The sequence below is a fragment of the Quercus lobata genome, chromosome 3, assembly GCF_001633185.2.
Source record: "Quercus lobata isolate SW786 chromosome 3, ValleyOak3.0 Primary Assembly, whole genome shotgun sequence".
Taxonomy (NCBI): Eukaryota; Viridiplantae; Streptophyta; class Magnoliopsida; order Fagales; family Fagaceae; genus Quercus; species Quercus lobata.
The window spans coordinates 52164852-52185362 of NC_044906.1; the positions used below are offsets into that span (position 1 = coordinate 52164852).

General features: G+C 39.0%; 2 protein-coding genes across 2 annotated transcripts; both read right to left on the bottom strand.

The window, feature by feature from the left end:
* Positions 1-429: 429 nt before the first annotated feature.
* LOC115981036 lies at positions 430-2298 on the bottom strand. The gene is made up of 2 exons (XM_031103226.1): positions 1606-2298; positions 430-1389 (listed from the first exon to the last, which is right to left on the bottom strand). The coding sequence occupies exons 1-2, from the start codon at positions 2296-2298 to the stop codon at positions 430-432; spliced, it is 1653 nt and encodes a 550-aa protein (XP_030959086.1).
* A 15994-nt stretch (positions 2299-18292) lies between these two features.
* Positions 18293-18846, bottom strand: LOC115981799. Its single transcript, XM_031104156.1, has one exon. The coding sequence runs from the start codon at positions 18658-18660 to the stop codon at positions 18451-18453; it is 210 nt and encodes a 69-aa protein (XP_030960016.1). The 5' UTR covers positions 18661-18846; the 3' UTR covers positions 18293-18450.
* Between the last annotated feature and the right edge of the window lie 1665 nt (positions 18847-20511).

The window sequence follows — 20511 nt, forward strand, 5'->3', positions numbered from 1 at the left end:
ATTACAATTTCTCTTGTGACATAGTCACTTGGAAGAATAAAAGAAAAAGTTTAGTAAAGGAAACATAAACAAACAACTAAGGAAAGGGGGTCAACTACATAACTTTCTTCTCTAAGCAAAATAATGCTTCAGCCATTTTCCATTGATGGGGTCCATCAAGTCCTTGCTGTCCGTTTGAGTTAGGCGATAATACCCACTTTGATGCGCTTCTCTTATCACAAGGGGTCCCTCCCATTTTGGTGCAAACTTGGATGGTCTTGCTAGACCTCGCCTAACGTAGTCTGCCACTTTTAACACTAGTTATCCTTCCGCAAACACTCTTTCCTTAGCCATCCTATCGTAGGCTTCAGTCATCTTCTGCCTGTATCTCCGGCTACGTTCCTAGGCTTCTTCCCTTTTTTCATCAAGTTCTTCCAGGTCTTCAAACCTTTATGCCGCGAAGATTTCTCCCTTTTTTTCTTTTTCTCGCATCTGCATAACCCTTAGGGACGGTATCATTATTTCTGCCGGACTCACTACTTCAGTTCCGTAGACTAAGGAAAAGGGTGAAAAGCCTGTGGCTGACTTTGGTGATTTTCTGTATGCCCAGAGAGCATCTGGCAGGTGCATTGCCCATCCTCCCGCATACTCTTGGCTCATCTTGTTGATGATCTTTATGAGAACTTTGTTTGTTGCCTCTGCCTGCCCGTTTCCTTGAGGGTAGTAGGGTGATGACCAGTGGTGCTTGACTTGGTAGAATTCTAGCATTCTTCTTACATCGCTATTGACAAATGGTGTGCCATTGTCACTGATGATCTTGTGGGGCACCCCAAACCTCACAATTATATTTTCTTTGATGAAGTTTGCTACTGCTCCCCTTGTGGCCTTGCGGAGTGGTACTGTTTCCGCCCACTTGGTAAAATATTCTGTAGCTACCAATATCCATATGTACCCACGTGATGGCGGGTTGACTGGCCCTACCAAATATCCATATGTACCCCAAACCTCATCTTGTGGATGGATATGAATCAAGTTGGCTTGTACCTGACAACTGTGACACTTCTTTACAAATTCTGCCGCATCTTTCTTCATGGTTGGCCAGTAGTAGCTCATCTGCAGCAGGCACCTGTAAAGATTTTTCTTCCCTTGATGTTCACCGCATTCCCCTGAATGTACTTCTTTTACCATTTCTTTAGCCTCTTCAGGACCCAAACACCTCAAAAGGTCTCCATCATATCCTTTTTTGAAAAGGACCGTGTTATGCAAGAAGTAACGTGTTGCCAACCTCTTAAGTTTGTACCTTTCACTGTGCCTTTGTGGCAGGACGCCTTCTGCTAGGTACTGCACGAAAGGGCTTCTCCAATCCTCGCTAATGAACACAGCATAACTCTTCTCCTTGTCTGCCGCAAGCTGGCAGGTTCCACATTGGGTTTAGACTTGATCTGTGTCTTTACCCATGCTTGGCCAATAGAAGCCTGCCCTCTGGAGTCTGCGGTAAAGACTAACTTCGCCACAGGACCCGCAAGTCTTTTCGTGTATTTCTTTCAATTTTCTCTAGGCTTCCTCCTGGCCCATGCATCTGGATAAAATCCCACCTGGCATCCTGCAGTACAACTCTTCTTTTACCAAGGCATAGTCTTTTAATATCTTCAATTCTGCTGCGTCGTCTCCCTTTACCAAGGTTTCCTTTATGGGGTTTCGCCAATCCCCTTCGCCCTGTTCCTCCCGGAACTTTTCCTTCAACACCTCAATGATGGATTCTTCCCTCTTGCTAACTTCTATGTTAGTGCTACTCCCTTTAAAGATTATTTGCGAACCCAATGCGGCTAACGCGTCCGCAAACCGATTTTCGTTTCTTGGAGCATGTTCTATCTCAAAGGTTGAGAATTTCTCTTCCATTCTCTGGGCCATTGCTCTGTACGGAGCTAGGCTGGGCTCTTTTAAGGAAAAACTTCCTTTGGCCTGGCAGAAGACCAAGTTCGAATCTCCCAGTACTTTCAAATGTTTGACTCCCATTTCGAGCGTTGTGGCAAGCCCAGTTAGATAGGCCTCGTACTCTGCCATGTTGTTTAAACAGGGGAATTCCAACTTAAATGATAGTGCCACTGCCTTGTCTTCTTCATGATACAGAACTACTCCCACCCCTCCGGAATGGGTAGTAGAAGACCCATCAAATTTCATTACCCACTGTTCCCTGTCTTCCTCTGCCATAGTTACTTCCCCTGGAACTTCATCATCCAGCGGGAATTCTTCCTCTCTTGGAAACTGCAGCAATAAATTCGCTATAGCCTGACTTTTCACTGCCCTAGGTGTCCCCATTCTCAAGTCGTAGTGTGATAATTGTAGCAACCACTAGGATATCCTGCCGGAGAGAATCAGCTGTTGTAACAGAGCTTTAATGGCACGTGACTTAGTCATCAGCCATACTTCGTATGCCAAGAAATAGTGACGCAACCTCTGCGAAGCGTATACAATGGCTAGGCACGCTCTCTCTGCCTTTGGGTAACGAGTTTCTGCATCTTTTAAGGTGCAGTTGATATAGTATATTGGCTGCTCGGTACCACCTCCGTCTTCCTGAGCGATTAGTGCACCAACGACGTACGAGTTGGTTGCCAGATAGAGTAGCAGTGGTTTTTTATGAACAGGGGTCTGCACCGTGGGGAGGTTCATCATTATCTGCTGCAGCCTCTTGAAGGCCGTCTGCTGCGCTTCCCCCCATTCAAAACTTTGCCCCTTCTTAAGCAACTTGGTGAAAGCAGAGGTGATTGATGCCAACACATGAATGAATCTCCGAATATATGAGACTTTTCCTAAGAAGCTCTTCAGTTCTTTTACTGTGGCAAGAGGTCTCATAGTTGCTATGGCCGTGGCTTTGGCCGGATCCACGTCTATGCCTCTACTGTGAACCAGGAAACCTAAAAATTTCCCAGAGGATACTCCGAATGCGCACTTGAGGGGATTCATTCTTAACTTAAAAGCTCTGCATCTTTCAAATACTCTTTTTAACACCCGAAAGTGTCCTTCCCTTCTCCTTGACTTAACCACTATGTCATCCACATAGTCTTTTAGCTCCTGGTGCATCATGTCATGAAATATGGCTGTCATTGCTCGTTGATAAGTTGCACCCGCATTTTTTAACCCGAAGGGCATCACAGTATAGTAGAAATTGCCCATGGGTGTTCTGAAGGCAGTTTTCTCTGCATCCTTTGGCGCTATCTTGATCTGATTGTACCCACTGAAACCGTCCATGAATGAGAACATGGCATTTCCTGCCGCAGAATCTATCAGTAAATCCATGTTTGGCAGTGGGAATTCGTCTTTTGGACAAGCTTTGTTGAGATTCCTGAAATCTACATAGCATCTTATCTGCCCGTTCTTCTTCTTTACTGGTACTATGTTGGATAGCCAGCGGGGATGCTGGATAGGCTTGATGAATCCTGCGGCTAGCAACTTCTATACTTCTTTGACTATTTGCCCTTCTATTTCTGTGTGAAATATCCTGGCAGGCTGGGCCACCGGCTTGGCCTCTGGGTCCACATTCAACATATGCGCAATAATCCCGGGATCAAGCCCTGGCATTTCATTGTAATCCCAAACAAAGACGTCTTTGAATTTTTTCAACAGTAGTATGAGTTCTGACTTCTCCTTTTTTGTCAGGCTTGCACTAATTGAGATGGGTCTTGGTTCTTGCGAGTCAGACCCTAAGTCAACCTCTTCCAATTCTTCTTCTGCCATAACCTGGATGTCCCTTTCTGCCGTAACTGCCTCATCCTTTTCTTCTTCTTTTCCCCAATTTCCTTCAGCAACGCAACACACCAAACTCTTGTGTTGCCCTTTTTGGGTGGGACCCACTTGTATCTCACCCGTGGGCCCCACGCACCTTCATAATTTATAGACAATCTTGCCATCAAAGCCTCGGACCCTGATGCACTAAGGTACTTCGTTTGGCTCAGCGGCAGGCGCTTCTTTCCTTTTCTTCTTTCGCGCCAGTAGCTCTCTTAAATCAGGTTCTGGGTCATCTTGAACATCTTCCCACCTAGGCACAAAGGTGCCTCGTGGCTTTGCAACCACATTTTCTCCAGATGGAGCCCATTGATCATAAAACATGGTTTCCACCAAGTAGGCTTCTGCCTGCTCGAACGGCGAGGGGTTCGCAACTATGCGTATCATCCTGCCATTCAATCTTCCCTTCACACATTGGTGGTAGGTGGATGGGACTAGTCGGTGTTTGTGTAACCAAGGTCTTCCCAAAAGCACATGGTAGGATACTTCTGTTCTGACCACATGGAAACGAGCTAAAGAGGCTATAGGACCTACTTTCAACCATAACTGAATGTGGCCTGCGGTGTACTCTCCTCTTCCACCGAATCCCGTTACTTCCATCGGGCACCCTTGAATCTTTTTCTCTAAAATTCCTGCGACTTGCAGGGTGCTTAATGGAATGAGGTTTACGGAAGCACCCGTATCTACCAGGGCCCTCTTGATGGGGATTTGATTTATAGATGCTGCTAAATAGAGAGGCCTCTTATGGTCTAGGTGCCCCACTTCTATATCTTCACTGCTAAATGTGATTTCTGTTGATTCCTATAGGAGGGCCCTGTCTTCTGGCATCTCTGCTGACAGGCATTCCACCCCTGCTCCGGAGGCGATGCTTACCAAAGTCTCCATGGCTATTTTTCTTTCTTTTGCTGTAAGTCTCAACTAGTCAAATAGATTTTTGAACTTGACACTCTACTGAAGAGTGGTAATCGCCAGGCAGGCAGGGCCAAGTTTTCTTCCTCGTCTTCTCCCGGGTCTGCACATATCACTACTGCTACTACACCATTTCCCTTGTGGTTTGGGAATGGGTTTCTTTGGACCTCCTGCTGGGTCAGCTCTAATGTGCCTTCTTTGATCCTGCAGTGCACCAACCTGCGGAGCGCCCAACATTCTGTGGTGGGATGTTGTACATAGTTGTGCAAGCGGCAGAAGCGAGGATCCCTCCTTTCTTCCTTCGTAGGCTCTCTAGAAACCTGGTTGGGTTTAAAGATCCCGTCCGCTATCCATTTGTCAAGTAGCACATCTAGCTCCTTAGGAGTGCATGGTAGGGGTGGGGGTGTATCATACTCCCTCCCCTCTGTCTTTCTTCTCTGGTTTCCAATGGACACCGCCATAGCCTGCGATGCGTTCCTCTTGTCTAAACTGGGTTTCACGGACTGAGCCGTCTTTCTAGCTTTCTGCAATAGCTGTGCAAACTGGGAAATCTCCAAATTCTCCAGGTCAGCTCCGAACTCCCGAATCATGTTGGTCATGCACATTTCCACCAGCGTCCTTTCTTCACAGTAGTCATAGCAATCAAGTGCTATGTCCCTGAACCGTTTGATGTACTCCATCAGATCTTCTCCATTCCTTTGCTTGGTTGCTTACAGAGTTGCAAGCGTCACCGTTTCTTCCCTGTGAAAGTATTTAGTGTAAAATACGTCCACCATGTCATCCCAGGTTGGGATTGATCCTGGTTTTAAGCCAATGTACCAGGTGTATGCCCGGTCGCACAGTGACTTTGAAAACTCCCCCAGACATAAGTCTTCGTCTGCCGCGTAAGGGCCAAGGGTGTCAATAAATTTGCTCACATGCTCTACTACACTTCCCTTCCTGCCATCGTACTAGGCAAAGGCCCTTGGTTCATACCTCTCGGGGTATGACTTGCTAAGTACTTTTAGAGGATAAGGAGGTCTCCTTGTGTAAAACCTCTCCTTTGGTTTTCTGGCTCTCTCTTACTCCAAGAGAGCCGCTACCTCAGCCATGGTGATGAAACGCTGTCCTGCGTTCTGAGGGACACCTCCTGCCAGTGTCTCTTCTCTGTCTGCCACATGATCCGGGTCATGTTAGCTGCCTTTCTCTTTTGTTTTGTCTGCTTTCAGTTGACGGATCTCTTCCATCATTTGTTGCTGCGAGTGCTGCAATGATTGCAATACTTCGACAAAGGTGTTGACATTGTCCATGGGCACTCTTGTCTGAGGCTGAGGATCAGCCCCCGTTCTGTTGGCACCTTACGTTTGGTTAAATTTCTCTTGGTGAGGCGTCGTCGGCCTGGATTCTACTTGTGAGGGTACGACACTCATATTCCGTGTCATCCTGGACTTGGGTGGCATTGTTTGCGAGGGGCTCTGTTTTCTTTTCCTTTGCCCATGTCTGCTTCCCAACTCCCCAGTGGAGTCGCCAATTTAATGTAGGGGCCTTTTTTGTATGATATGGTATATTGGGCTGCCTCCTACAGTAATGGGCTGGGCTGCCTCTTACGATAATGGGCCCTAGTGTTTCTGAGTAAGGGAGCTGGGGCCGGTCCAATTGTAACTCAACTTGGACTGGTTTGTGCACAAACTTATGTCTTGTCTGCCAGGAGCAAATTTACGACAAGCAGAACTGTTGCAGACGAGTTACGGCAGGCAGATATAATAATAACTAAAACAGAGTACTTTGACTTATTTAAATAAACGGCTATGTAGTCCCTGCTAATAAAGCATGATTACAGTCATAATGATATCAATCACAGAGAAAAATGAAGAAAATAATACTGGCTAATTTAAATGGGCATAAATTAAGTTTTAAACTTAGTCCGCCGCAGCAAAGCCAAAGAGGAGAGAACGCCTCTTCTCAATGCAAATAACCCCCCCCCCCAGGAAAAGGATCCTACCGTGGGGATTAATGGCTTTGAGGGAGTCGGACCTGAATGATTGTTGCCCAAAAGAAAGAGTCATTGTTTGCGTTTTGGAAGAAGGTAAGATTTGGAGGGGGAGAGAGAGAAATCGATCTATGGGTGCATGCCCTATTGAACTAACTCTCCTTTTTCTTAGTTTTCCTTTCTTATCTTTTTTCTTTTCTTTTTACTCTGTTTTTTCCTTTCCCTCCGAAAATATACTCTGTTTTTCGATCCCCCTACAGGGTACGGCAAGAGCCTTTTTATAGCGTCTGTCGTGGCTAGTGTTTTACCGTTTTGCCCCTCAACCACCTTTGTCTGGTCTGGATGTACTTGCCGACCACTAGGACTGTGCGACATCCACTTTCGCCAGACAGAGGCAGGTTTGTTTTGTTCCTCTGTATACCGTAACATTTCTTCCTACCACGGTATTAATGCTTTCTCTCTCTACTCTCAGAGCATGCACCCAAAGGTTCCCCCTCAAACTTGCCTCTTTTAGGTGGTCTATCATCCCAGCAGGACGTACCTCCCAAAAGAGGCTTGGGCAGGAGCCGCAAATAAATCTTTTTCCCTCTCCCCACCACCAAACCATACCCCCTTTACCTCTTACCTCTGGCCCATGGCCCCACCATGTCCTATATTGGCTGGGTACAGGCTGGTGGTGCCTGGGCCTTGTGCGTGCTTCCCTTTCAAATTTGTCCAAGAGTCTGCCTGCTGCTCATGCATCTACCGCGACCTGGAGACTCTCCGTCTGCGTTTCCTGGCCTTTCATGTGGGTTTTCCTTTGGTTTTTCGCTCCATTCAGAAGTTGGGCCTCGTATGATAATGGGCTTTACATTTCTTTGGCCCACTTTTGATTTTCTTTATTGCCTGCCACGTTGAATTGTTATTCCTGCCACAATAACTTAATCCTGTTGGACCTCCTTTTGGGCCAGCCGTTTATCCCTTTTTTTAGTGGCCTGTTATGGGCACTGTTTTGCTTTTACTCATGGGCTCCTATGTCCCTTTGGGCTTTTCCTTTGGGCATCCATAGCCCGATTGCTTTCTTTGGGCTTCCTCGGCCCGTTTGCTAATTCCACACTCCCATGGGTTTTTTTACTAACTTCATTGGGTTTCCCCTACCCAATAACCTTATCCTTATCTTTGGAGTTCATGGGCCTGCCATAAACTCCTTACTCTCTTAGTTTACAATTGCCTTGGGCCTGCGGCAGCCCTTTCTCACTTTTCTACCTCATACTTTGCCCATGGGATACTACTTCTTTCTTTCCTGGCTTCCTTGAGCCCGCTTGCCTCTTCAAGACCCATTTATTTATTTGTTGGGCCTGTGATCCATTATTCCTGCCGCTTGGGCCTTATGGGTTTTTTGCTATTTATCTTGTCAATTCTGTGTGGCCCTCATTATTGGGCTTTTCTGTCTGCCTGGGCTTCCGCAAATGGCCCTCAACAACAATTATAAAAATATTTTGTAAATTTTGTTTGTGACTCTAGAATTATTGCAATTTGTTTATGTCTCATGCTATTTTAATTAGTGAGTCCTATATTTTACACATAATAATAGTAATAAACTACTTAATGCTCTTTAGGACACTAAAACCATCACTATTTATTTTTTCTCTTCCATCTCTTGTTTTTTTCTGATTCCAAAGTTTGGATTTTTGTTATGAATCCAAATTTTAAATAGTCATAAGAGTAGAAAAAAAAAAAGGTTCAATTCTATATTTTTTGATCAAGGAAAGTGAACCTATATACTATTTTGTAGGTATATTGCTATACCCTTAACACTTTTAGATTGGCAAAATATTACAATTTACATTTAGATTTGATTTTTTTTTTCACAGTTACATTAGTTTACAATTATTAATATTATTTTATAAATATTGACTAATATTTTTCAGATTAGCTTTATTTTTAATCTTGCCCCCTCTCCCCCTAAACTAAAATCCTGGCTCTGCTATTGATATGAGGTAAAATTAAGATCAATGTTCAGTTGTTTCAATGCCATTTTTTACCTAAGAATAACAAGAATGGAATCATAATCTATGGGATTTGAATTTATGATGTTGGGTTTTGGAGACTCTGTTCTACCGAACCAGTATAAGTAGATACGTAACAACAACGAAAAAGCTAGATGCATAGTTGAAAAAGAAAAAAAAGCGGGTAAGGATAAAGGAAAATAGAAAATAATGAACGTAAGATGGGATGAATGGCGGTGGGTCACGATAAAGTCTTATTTGAATTAAGAAAATCAACTAAGAATTTAAACCAATTGCTAAAAAATATTATCACTAAAATTCCCAAGTCAATATATCAATCACATACAAGAAAACAAAGATCTACATTGAAACCTCTTTCTCTTTTAAAGGGAAAACTACAGGACAAATTCTGGAAAAAAAAAAAAAAAATCACTAATATAAAATCAAGTACAATATCTTTTTAAAATTTATGCCTGACTTGAAACTAACACCATAAATTCTTTCAATCCTTTATCCAATTCAAGTTTTTAATGCCCATTTTGCATTACTGTATGAAGTAGAGTTTTTCAAAAATAGATAGTATTTTAACTATGTGACAAATTAGAATGAATAGTGCTTTAAAGTTTTGGATTGATAAAATATGAACAGTAAATTGTAGAGCTTCTTTCCTAAAAGTTCCAAATTTCAGCTTTAGCCTATTTAAGGACCCCTTTGAACCTCTTTAGCAAATTTTTCAAATGTTTGGTAATTTCTATTACCTATATAAAAAGTGCAAATGAGCCTATGAACAGTGCTTTGTCGAGCACCTTGCTTGCTCTTTGTTTATTGTTTGTTTAATAATTGCAATAACCTTTTTACCCTTAAAATACAAGTAGGCTGAATGCATTTGAGGGATTGTTTTGTCTTTATATATATATATATATATATATATATATATATATAAGTGCAGATGCTTGTATTAAATGTAATGACCTTTTTGTCCTTGAAAAGTAGTTAGGCAGCCTTAAGTTTTTCTGGTTATTTTTTTTCTTTTACACTTTAATTGGCAACAACCTATAACAAAAGTTGATGGAAAAGTATTAATTGAATAAACTTGAAAACTAAAGAACTAAAATGAGTTAGAGGATTGAAATGAATTTTGGTAAAACATAGAGAATGAGTTTTGCATTTTAGCATTTTTTTTTTTTTTTTTTTTGTCTTTTTTTAAGTTCATGGCAGAAATGTAGAATCAATAGGCATGGTCTTTCTGTCATTTACTCATTTACTCTCATAGGATGCCTTTTAGCCCTACATTTCTGTATGGTTTGTGTTAATTTCTATATTAAAAAAGAGCAAGGAGTTTATTACAATATTTTCACAATTATTGAGGTGTCATTTTTTTACCTATATAAAAAGTGCGAATATGCCTGTGAATAATGCTTTGTCGAGCACCTTGCTTGCTCTTTGTTTATTATTTGTTTAATAATTGCAATAACCTTTTTACCCTTAAAAAACAAGTAGGCTGAATGCATTTGAGGGTTTGTTTTGTCTTCTTCTATACATACATACATACATACATACATATACATATATATATATATATAACCAAACTAGTGGTATTTTTTCTCATTGGTTCATGCCTTATAAGGTAGAAGGAGGGAAGTCGTCTTTCCAATGTGGGACAAAAAGAATTCAAGGCAAGGCAAGGCAAGGCAATCAAGCCAAAAATTCTTGAGTACCTACATATATATATATATATATATATATATATATATAAGTGCAGATGCTAATATTAAATGTAATGACTTTTTGTCCTTGAAAAGTAGTTAGGCGGTCTTAAGTGTTTCTGGGTATTTTTTTTCTTTTACACTTTAATTGGTAGCAACCTATAACAAAAGTTGATGGAAAAATATTAATTGAATAAATTTGAAAACTAAAGGACTAAAATGAGTTAGAGGATTGAAACATTAATCTAACATATACATACACACTTGATTCAAAAGTTAATTCAATAAGTTTTGACCCAATTATGTTATATTAATCACTCACTCTTGTAGTATTATTATTATTTTCTAACTAGTCAATAACCCATGCAATGCACCGGAAAGTTCAACAAAATATAATTTTCTCTTATATTTTATCTAAATATAAATGATTATGGTTATTATTAGTATAAATTTATTATGATTGTGTTTATATATGCAACTATCTATTCTGTCATTTAAAAAAATATAATTGACAAAATTCTAATGAATGGTTTGTGTTGGGGAGATAACATCTTGTGTAGACTTTAATTGACTAGTTAATATAACATATAGGGATACAACTTAACCTAAAAGCTTAAGACGATGGGTTCGGGTCCAATTATGCTATTAATTACTCATTTTTCTTATTAGTATCCAATATGGGACTTCACTACTTAACTAACCTCACAACTCACATGTGAGAATTTCAACAGTTTAAATACAATATAGAATTTAAAATAAATTATACCACCTCATGAATTTATGGTAACGATTTACAAATAAATTATATTTTAAATTGCATTTTTTGAATTAATTTGATTGAATGATTTTCCTTTATGAACTTATAAAATTAGATTCATCAACCTTTTATTCTTAAGAATTATATATAAATTTTACTATGAAACGGACCGTTTATATTGTCAATAAAATTATAAATAATAATTTTATATCTTATCTTCTAAATTTATTTACAAACTTAAACCATCCAATATCAAGCCTATTATTTTTCAACATGTATGAGTGCAATTATTTAATATTATATATACTTAAATTGAATTTTGTACTCGCGAGTTTGTTCACAAATACATTAACATTTTTTAGATCAATTCTTTTAATATTTTGAGCTCAATCTTAGTCTTCACCTTGACTTATTTCATAAATAAATAAATAAAAACAATTTTTTTGTTGATTTAAGATCGAGTCCATACTATTCACAAATAACTTGGTTTGTTTTAGAGCCCTATAGCCGGTGGCTACAGTTGCTCACTATGCAATGTTAGACATCATGGAAATGAGGCAACTCAACTAGCCCAATTTCTTAATTTTTATTATGATTAGTATCTTATATATATATTCAAAGGATTTTCCTCAACAATACTTGGTCATGGAGAGAAAATAGCTTCCCTTGTCACAACAGAGACTATCTATATATATAAAGCCAGAACTTAGAGGAAATCATATTAGAATTCAAATTGAATTTCAATTGGAATCCAATTCTGCGCCATGTGTCTTATTTGATTTTTAATTTTTGTGTCAAATGAATATTGAATGTAAAAATCAAAGAGTCCAAATCCAATTAAATTCTAAATTGGATTTCAATTGGAGTTCAATTTTGCGTCCATCGAATTTTTTTATTTTTGTGGCAAGTGAATTATTAGGTGTATAAACTGAAGAGTTTAAATCCAATTAAATTCTAAATCATATATATTTTGTTTGTATATATATATATATATATATATAATGAGAAACCATTACATATTTTAGAAATCTATAGTTTAAATGTGTAACTGTGATTTTTTTTAATTGTACCTGTGCATATGCGTAGGGTTATGCACTAGTATATATAAAACCAAAGATAAGAGAAAATCCAATTATCTTCAATCAATATATATAATGTTTCTAGACTTTTCATCCCTCACACAAACACACAAAACTCTCTGCACTTTAATTCACCATTTTCACCTCTTGCACCTCTACCCCTTTATATATACCTACCCTTAGCCCTTCATGCCATCCCATGTCAAATACACATAGAATAAAAAAGATGTCATTTACCTTCAATCTTTCGACAACACCTACCTAACTCTAACATTGTTGTTTCATCTAATCCTAACAAATATGAGTTTGCTACAACCAAGGAAGGGGTGCTTGCATTTTATATTAAGTGACAACGGCAATTACGATTTTGATTTTAAGGTGGATTTGTGGGTTTTGTAAATGATATAATTGACTGTGAGTGTTTTAGATATGTATTTTGTTTTAGAATTAAGCAGAAAAAGAAAGACACATTCTATATTAACTTTTATTCTATAATATTTCTTCAAAGTTGTTTTTTTTTTTTTTTTTTTTCCTTCTCATTACTTCAATTGAATAATTATAATGAATATGCGTGTGCAATATATAATTGTTGTTTTTTTATGATAAACTCATTACTAATAGAGTTTTATAACAATTATGCTATAATACATATAAAACATTCTCCAAAACCATATTACATAAAATATTATAATCTTATCCATGCATTGCATAGGTAACTTACTAGTTAGATTTGAATTATGGCCTAATTTTGCACCCTGTGTCTAATTCAACTTTCTTAATTTTGGTGCACACAATATTAACACAACTTCAATCTCAATACATTAATATCTATTATTCAATTATTCTTGAGATAAGAATCCCTACACTCAACACGAAAATCTAGTGGCCTCAATAATAATTCTCACTCATCTAGGAATGATCTTTTCAATAATAATTCTCACTCATCTAGGAATGATCTACTGATCAAACAATCAAGCAGAAGCTAAAAAGCCAAAGACTAATGTCAATTCTGCAATACATACCTGGAAGGGTCATACGCCAATAGAGAGAGAGAGAGACTAATGATTTCATTTTTATGTTGCTAAAGAGCATATCATTCTGCAATACAAACTTATTTTGATTGTTTTCATTTTTATGTTGCTAAAGAGCATGGTCCTGCCTCGTGTACTGGGGTTCAAATTTTATGGATTTCTATGGTGAGCTCATTGATTTAATTGTTCAAGTTTTATTTTAACAACTTTGGTAGACATTGTTACGATTTTTACCAATCTAATAGTAGATTAGTTTTTTACTCTCTTGTGTAGGGAAAGGCATGAGTGAATTTTCATTAGTACATCGTGCTACTATTGTCAATATATCTTTTGAGTATGGGGCAACCATGGACTTCTTTTCTATGGATCATGTCACTCTACAATATCTGAAAATATTTGACAAATTTTCAACACCCATGTCATGTATAATTTTTTGAAGGTAACCCCTCTTTTTCCCTTATATTTCTTTATTTTGTTTTTTTTTTCAATAATTTATGGCTTTTGATTCTTTAATTTTCTGGCTGATTGGAAGCTTTAACATTTGAACTCTTGGATTCTTTTTTTTCTTTTCTTCTTTTTTTGCTTCATTAAGATGCTAATAGTTAAAATCTTTTGAAGGACTTGTAAATTGCATGATTGTTAGATTGAAGGAACATTGTGGCTCAGGTGATTTTTGATATTCTAGATATCGAATGTAGAACACAAAAAGTAATTGGATTCCTTTAATAAAACTTCAAATACTAATTCTAAATGTAGATTTCAATAAATAAATAAATAAATAAATCCCAATTAATTAATAAACAAACAACTTCATTACTTCAATTTTTTTTTTTTTTTTTTTTTAAGATTGATGTTAACCATGGTGTTTCATATATTCACTATACAACATTAATAATAATTGTAGGGACACGATTTTTAACGACCCAAGAATGACGTTGGGCTCGTATGTAAATGGCCCTAACAATATGATTTGTAGAGAGTGGGCTTGAAAGGCAGGACCTTGGGCACAAGTGAGCGGTGTAATCGGGGTTTCTATGGAAGCTCTTATATGGGCGGACTTGGCTTGACTAGCTAAGTCTTCCATTAGTGTGGGTTGGAGGATCTAAGTCCTCGGACAGAGTCTGAGGAGCATTGTATCCTTCCTTTTCTCCCTTTGCAGGATTTTTCCTCCTCCCCCCCTTTTTCTCCTTCGCTTTCTTTCCCTTTTATACTAGTGTTCATTTCCCCTTTTAGTGTCCACGTGTAAGTTTTACTTTCTGGGGTGCAGACCTGTCCTATCAATCCATACCTAGAGTGGTTGGGGGTCGTTGGAAAAGTTAAATGGCATGGTTTGGAGCATGGACTTGTCAGACGCAGGATTCTGTATCACGATGTTGGCAGCTTTCTCCCTTGTCCTGCCCCTGTACTGAGTTTGCCCTTTTCTTCAGGCGTTTTGTGAGGTGCTGAGCATAAGATCGTCCTCGGCTATGTTCTCGTGCCCTTCTTGGGCTTTCATTATGCGTCCTCGGCAATAGCTCTCCTCGGCTTAGTCCTTGGGCCCAAACGTAGAATGGGCCTGGGCTACGAATTATCAGGCCCCACCATAGCCCCTCAAAATCCTGCTGCCCGACTTTTTAGTTGGGGATGAGGGTTTTGATGATGTTGGGCCCACATCATGACTCGCTCAGATTTTGTACTTTATTGATGTTTATGCTTTTCCATTTGCATAGGAGATGCACCGAATTAAGAGGCATCCCTTTAGCTTTTAGTCACGCGGTGTCCTTTGATGTTTCAGTGCTCGAGGCGCGCCTTCACGAGAATCTTTTAATCTTATGGTTGCAGATGGCGTTGGAAATCGAGCCAAATCCATCTTGTCCGTAGCGTTCCTTGGAACTCTACGTAAATTAAATACCACCTCCTTGCCCTTTAAATAAGTAGGATAGGAGGTTATTCCCCTTACACATAAACCCTTTGGCTCCCTTTAAAAATCATAATCCTTCAGCCATGATCACAGTCTCCATACCCAGTGCTACCCACCCTTAATGCAATATGTTTGAGGCACGGGTATGGGTGAAGGGACTACACTCGCCACAGAGGCACCGAACCCCTCTGAGACTCAAGGTGGTGCGGTCTGGACAGGGGAGACACAGACTCAAGATGATCTTCCATCTTGATAAGGTGGGGATGGTATCTCTACCTCTTTCAGTCAAAATCCGAAGCAGGTACTGGTCGCATCAGATTCTTAATGCGTTAGAAGTAAGGTTTTCTGTCATCAGCGCCGTCTGCTCTATCGCAGGCGTGGTTAACATGAAGGCTCATCAACTTCCGGCTCCCTGCACCTTTTCTTCAATGGTGCTAGCCTCAAGTTGGGCTCCCTGCACCTTTTCTTCAACGGTGCTACCCCCAAGTTGGGCTCTTTTGCTGCCTGAGTTATAGGCATGTAAAAGTATTGAGGAATGGTTTCCTTGGATAACATTTTGGAATGGCAGCATCCCTCTTCTCTGCACCTCTTCTTCGGCTTTTTCTTCACTCCCTTGTATCTTTTCTTTTCGCTTATGTAGTTAGTTTTTAGTATAAGCTTATTCAAGCTCTTTCATTGTACGTTGTACTATTTCTTTGTCCTAATAAAAGATGAATTTGTTTCCTTCTAAATACTTTTCTTTTCTACGGCAATTACTTTGTGAATGGGTATGCTACATGTGTATTTTCCTTTAATGACACTTAGAGCAGGAAACCTTGAAACAGAATCCTACTAACTTGAACTTATCAACATTATCAAGTATAATAATGCTAACTTCTAGTAGATTAAACTCATGAAACTAACCGAGATAACAGCTGAGTGCTCCGTAATGCATGCGAGGCGACCGTCCGAGAACGATAAACTCTAAATAAACCATCCAAGAGGGTTGCCGAGCAGTGAAGGGCCTTGGTCGTGTTTTTGATAATACCTGACCCTATAATAGTCGCATCAATTCTCTTGGTATTGAGGATCCGAGGGTAGACTGGGGATTCCATTCAGTTTAGGGGTTAACCCAACTATCGATGGGTAACTCCTCTCCGGGGTAGATTTTAAAGGCCACATAATGTCCAGATTGTGTCCAAACCCTGTATTTTTCTTCTGAGTAGTTGGTTTCCCCAGAGACTTGAGTCCGAGGACCATACAAGGCCTTAGTTCTGTCCAAAACTTGTATTGTTTCTCTTAAGTAGTTGGTTTCCCCAGAGGCTTGAGTCCGATGACCATACAAGGCCTTGGTTCTGTCCAAAACTTGTATTGTTTCTCTTAAGTAGTTGGTTTCCCCAGAGGCTTGAGTCCGAGGACCATACAAGACCTTGGTTCTGTCCAAAAGTTGTATTATTTCTCTTAAGTAGTTGGTTTCCCCAGAGGCTTGAGTCCGAGGACCATACAAGGCTTTGGTTCTATCTAAAACTTGTATTGTTTCTCTTAAGTAGTTGGTTTCCCCAGAGGCTTGAGTCCGAGGACCATACAAGGCCTTGGTTCTGCCCAAAACTTGTATTGTTTCTCTTAAGTAGTTGGTTTCCCCAAAGGCTTGAGTTCGAGGACCATACAAGGCCTTGGTTCTATCCAAAACTTGTATTTATTTTTTCTATTTATTTATTTATTTTTCGAAGATTAGCCCCTCGACCAAGGTGGGGAGAGTTAACTTGATGTTGGAAGCCCCTAGAGCCGCCCATGCCATTGGCACTGCGAGGCGTAGCCCCTAGCGGAAATTTATGTCGGAGCAACAACCGCATGTCGTTGGAAATGAGGAACCTTCGCAGACCTTTGCTTGATAGAGGCTTAACTCCACCGCCACCTGTGCTAACGCACAAGCCTTTCCCACAGACAGCGCCAATTGTAGGGACACAATTTTTAACGACCTAAAAATGACGTTGGGCTCGTATGTAAAGGGCCCTAATAATATGATTTGTAGAGAGTGGGCTTGAAAGGCAGGACCTTGGGCACAAGTGAGCGGTGTAATCAGGGTTTCTATGGAAGCTCTTATATGGGCGGACTTGGCTTGACTAGCTAAGTCTTCCATTAGTGTGGGTTGGAGGATCTAAGTCCTCGGATAGAGTCCGAGGAGCATTGTATCCTTCCTTTTCTCCCTTTGCAGGATTTTTCCTCCTCCCCCCCTTTTTCTCCTTCGCTTTCTTTCCCTTTTATACTAGTGTTCATTTCCCCTTTTAGTGTCCACGTGTAAGCTTTACTTTTTGGGGTGCAGACCTGTCCTATCAATCCATACCTAGAGTGGTTGGGGGTCGTTGGAAAAGTTAAATGGCATGGTTTGGAGCATGGACTTGTCAGATGCAGGATTCTGTATCACGATGTTGGCAGCTTTCTCCCTTGTCCTGCCCCTGTACTGAGTTTTCCCTTTTCTTCAGGCGTTTTGTGAGATGCTGAGCATAAGATCGTCCTTGGCTATGTCCTCGTGCCCTTCTTGGGCTTTCATTATGCGTCCTCGGCAATAGCTCTCCTCGGCTTAGGCCTTGGGCCCAAACATAGAATGGGCCTGGGTTACGAATTATCAGGCCCCACAATAATAATAATAATCAACATTTTTTTGCATGAATAATAACAATTTATAATTTATAAAATTCAAATGAGTACTAACAAAATTCTTTAATTTTCTTTTATCAATATTGTTTGTTGTTTCTGTGCATATGCACGGGTTACAAGCTAGTGTTAATATAATTACAAGCTAGTGTTAATATAAGCAAACGACTCCTCATGTAAAGTTGTAAACAACCAAAAATTAATTGATTTTTTCACAATATTCTCTAAACAAAATATGTCAGTTGTCGCATAATAAATTATAAACGTTCCAATCTTGCAAGTTAAGCCTCTGAAGGCAGTGTTTTGTCTAGTTGGATAACTCCATAGGCAGTAGCACTTTGAAAGTTCTTTTCTTTCTCTTAAAAGCAATATAATAACGTGTACGCATAAAATCATAATCAGACATAATTTCTTAGATACTATGGAACTTTGATTTGCGTCTTTTAACGGTCAATTTGAGCCATCAGTCATCAATGAATAATCCCAAATAAGCCTCAATATCACCAACTTAACTAACATTCAAAGACAATATTAAGTACAAATTAATCACAAAGATATGAAAAACTCAAATCAAAAGCCCTTCTCAATATTATTACTCAATAACTAGGATTAACACATAAATGAAGAACACTAAACTCAAGTTCCAACTGAAGAAAAAAAACACACACCCAATATCAATATTTCCCTCTCTGTTTTTTGTTTTTTTGTAGAGGGGTCAACCAAGGTACAAGTGAACCTTGACAGCCAACAAGAAGATGCAAATGAGACCAAAGTAAAGTAGGGAATGAATCAGTATGGATGCACCACTCGTCTGAAAGTTACCAAAGTCCACACACCCATTGCGCCCAGGCACTTGAAAGAGCAGACCCGGAGTTAAGAGTACAAATAGCACCACAGCCACAAAAATTGGACCCCAATCCGACATCTTTCAAGCTTTCCCTATGTAATTAACTTGGGATTGATTGTTGGAGCTAATGAGATTATGGGAGAAAAATGAAAATAATGATGGAATTGGGAAACTTGGGAGGTGTTTATGTGAGGAAAGAAAAGAGACAGTGGAGACTAAAAGAGACTTTGGTGGGAAGAAAAGTAGATAAAGATAGTGTGGGGCGGAGACTTATTAAGGGAGTTAATCACTTGGTTCCACTCCTATAGTCCCTACTTTTGTAACTTGTATACACGTGACAACTGGGAATAACTTGTTAGTCATGCTTGCTTTGAACAAATCACACTACTGTTTTGGTTTTAGTTCTTGTACATTTACAAGAAAATGTATTGTAGAAGCAAATAAAAAGGGATTTGATTTGATTAGGCCTACATGCATACGATGTGATATTGTGCTTTTATTTTGAAGGTTGTGCACAAAATCAGCTAAAGTTAATGATCTGATAGCGAAAAAGCTAAAGTTAATTATCAAAAACTCAGTGATTTCTACTTCATGGATAGCCCATTAGCCCTTTTTGGTTCTCTCTCTCTCTCTCTCCTTCCTTTGATACATTGAAATGAGAACTAACGAATAAGAATCTTTCTTTCGATTTTTCTTTTACCGCTTCTTTTCAATCTTGATATTGCATTTGGGAGAACAAGGTCTTACTGTTTTTATACACATCAATTTGAGTTCATATGCCCAAGAAGTAACGGATAATTCATTCAACAAAAAGCAAAAGCAATGGATAATTATCATTCATTAAAAGAAAGAAGAAGAAAAAAAAAGCATGAAAGAAGTTAATCAAGCCATCTAGGGCAGAGAGGGATCATAAAACAGTTTTTTGCTTCTTCCTTTTATATATATATATATTTATATATATACAATAGTAGTCATCAAATAGTTAAGGTCATAATTGAAAAAAAAAAAATATATATATATATATATATAGTTAACGTCATAAGTTTTTTATGATATAGTGTGTAGGATTAATTTTTTGGACCATTTTTACTTTGGGTTATAAAGTCCAAAACCTAAACTGACGAAAGAGAGTCACATAGGCCGAAGAATGGACAGATAGATAAAGGGCCCATCAACCCCCACTACAGCCCATGACAATTCATGCCCACCAACTGGGCAATCAAACTTGCTGAATAAAGAACTAACGAAACCCCAGTGTTATGTCTCCAAAGAAAATAAACCCATGTGTTAGACTCAACTTGGGCCAAGTCCAAAAAGGCTTTAAAATCAAACCAAAACTAGTTGCGAACTTGTGGGACGCCCAAAAAGGCAAAAAGTTTAAGGAAATGTCCTTATTTTTAACTTTTTGTTACGATAAATATAATTCTTTTTATTTTTAGAAAATTCCAATTCATAGCATCCATTTCTTAGTTTTTGGTTTAAGTAGAGATTGAATCTCAAATCTTGTATTTAACTATTAAGACTTTAACAGTTAAACTAACAGTAACTCACTATGAATATAATTCTTAACTTGTCTAATTTAAAATGCAAAATAGAAATGAATGCATCTCTCTCTCTCTCTCTCTCTCTCTCTCTCTCGTATTTAAATATTAATTACATTTTATGTACTACATTTGAAAATACAATCAGCTTGAGTATTCTTGTTTTCTCTCATTCTCTCTCACACATCATGTAAACACATCTCTCTTGATTAAAAAAAAAACTCTCCACAATCCTTCCTCGAAGCTGAAAATGGGGACTCTTCGTGCAAATGTTAGGTCTTTAGTCAAAATGTTGAGTCTTTTTGGAGTTTTGGTGAGCATCCATCTTTCTTGACAACAGACTCTCCAAAATCCTTCCTTGAAAGCGAAAAGTTAAGAGAGAAAGAAC

What these genes read in the sequence shown, in the direction of transcription:
- LOC115981799 (XM_031104156.1), bottom strand. Translation starts at nt 18,660, where the DNA reads ATGTCGGATTGGGGTCCAATTTTTGTGGCTGTGGTGCTATTTGTACTC.
- LOC115981036 (XM_031103226.1), bottom strand. Translation starts at nt 2,298, where the DNA reads ATGGGGACACCTAGGGCAGTGAAAAGTCAGGCTATAGCGAATTTATTG. An exon ending in TATTAAAAGACTATGCCTTG is followed by an intron (nt 1,390 to 1,605) that starts GTAAAAGAAGAG and finishes GGAACCTGCCAG; the next exon opens with CTTGCGGCAGACAAGGAGAA.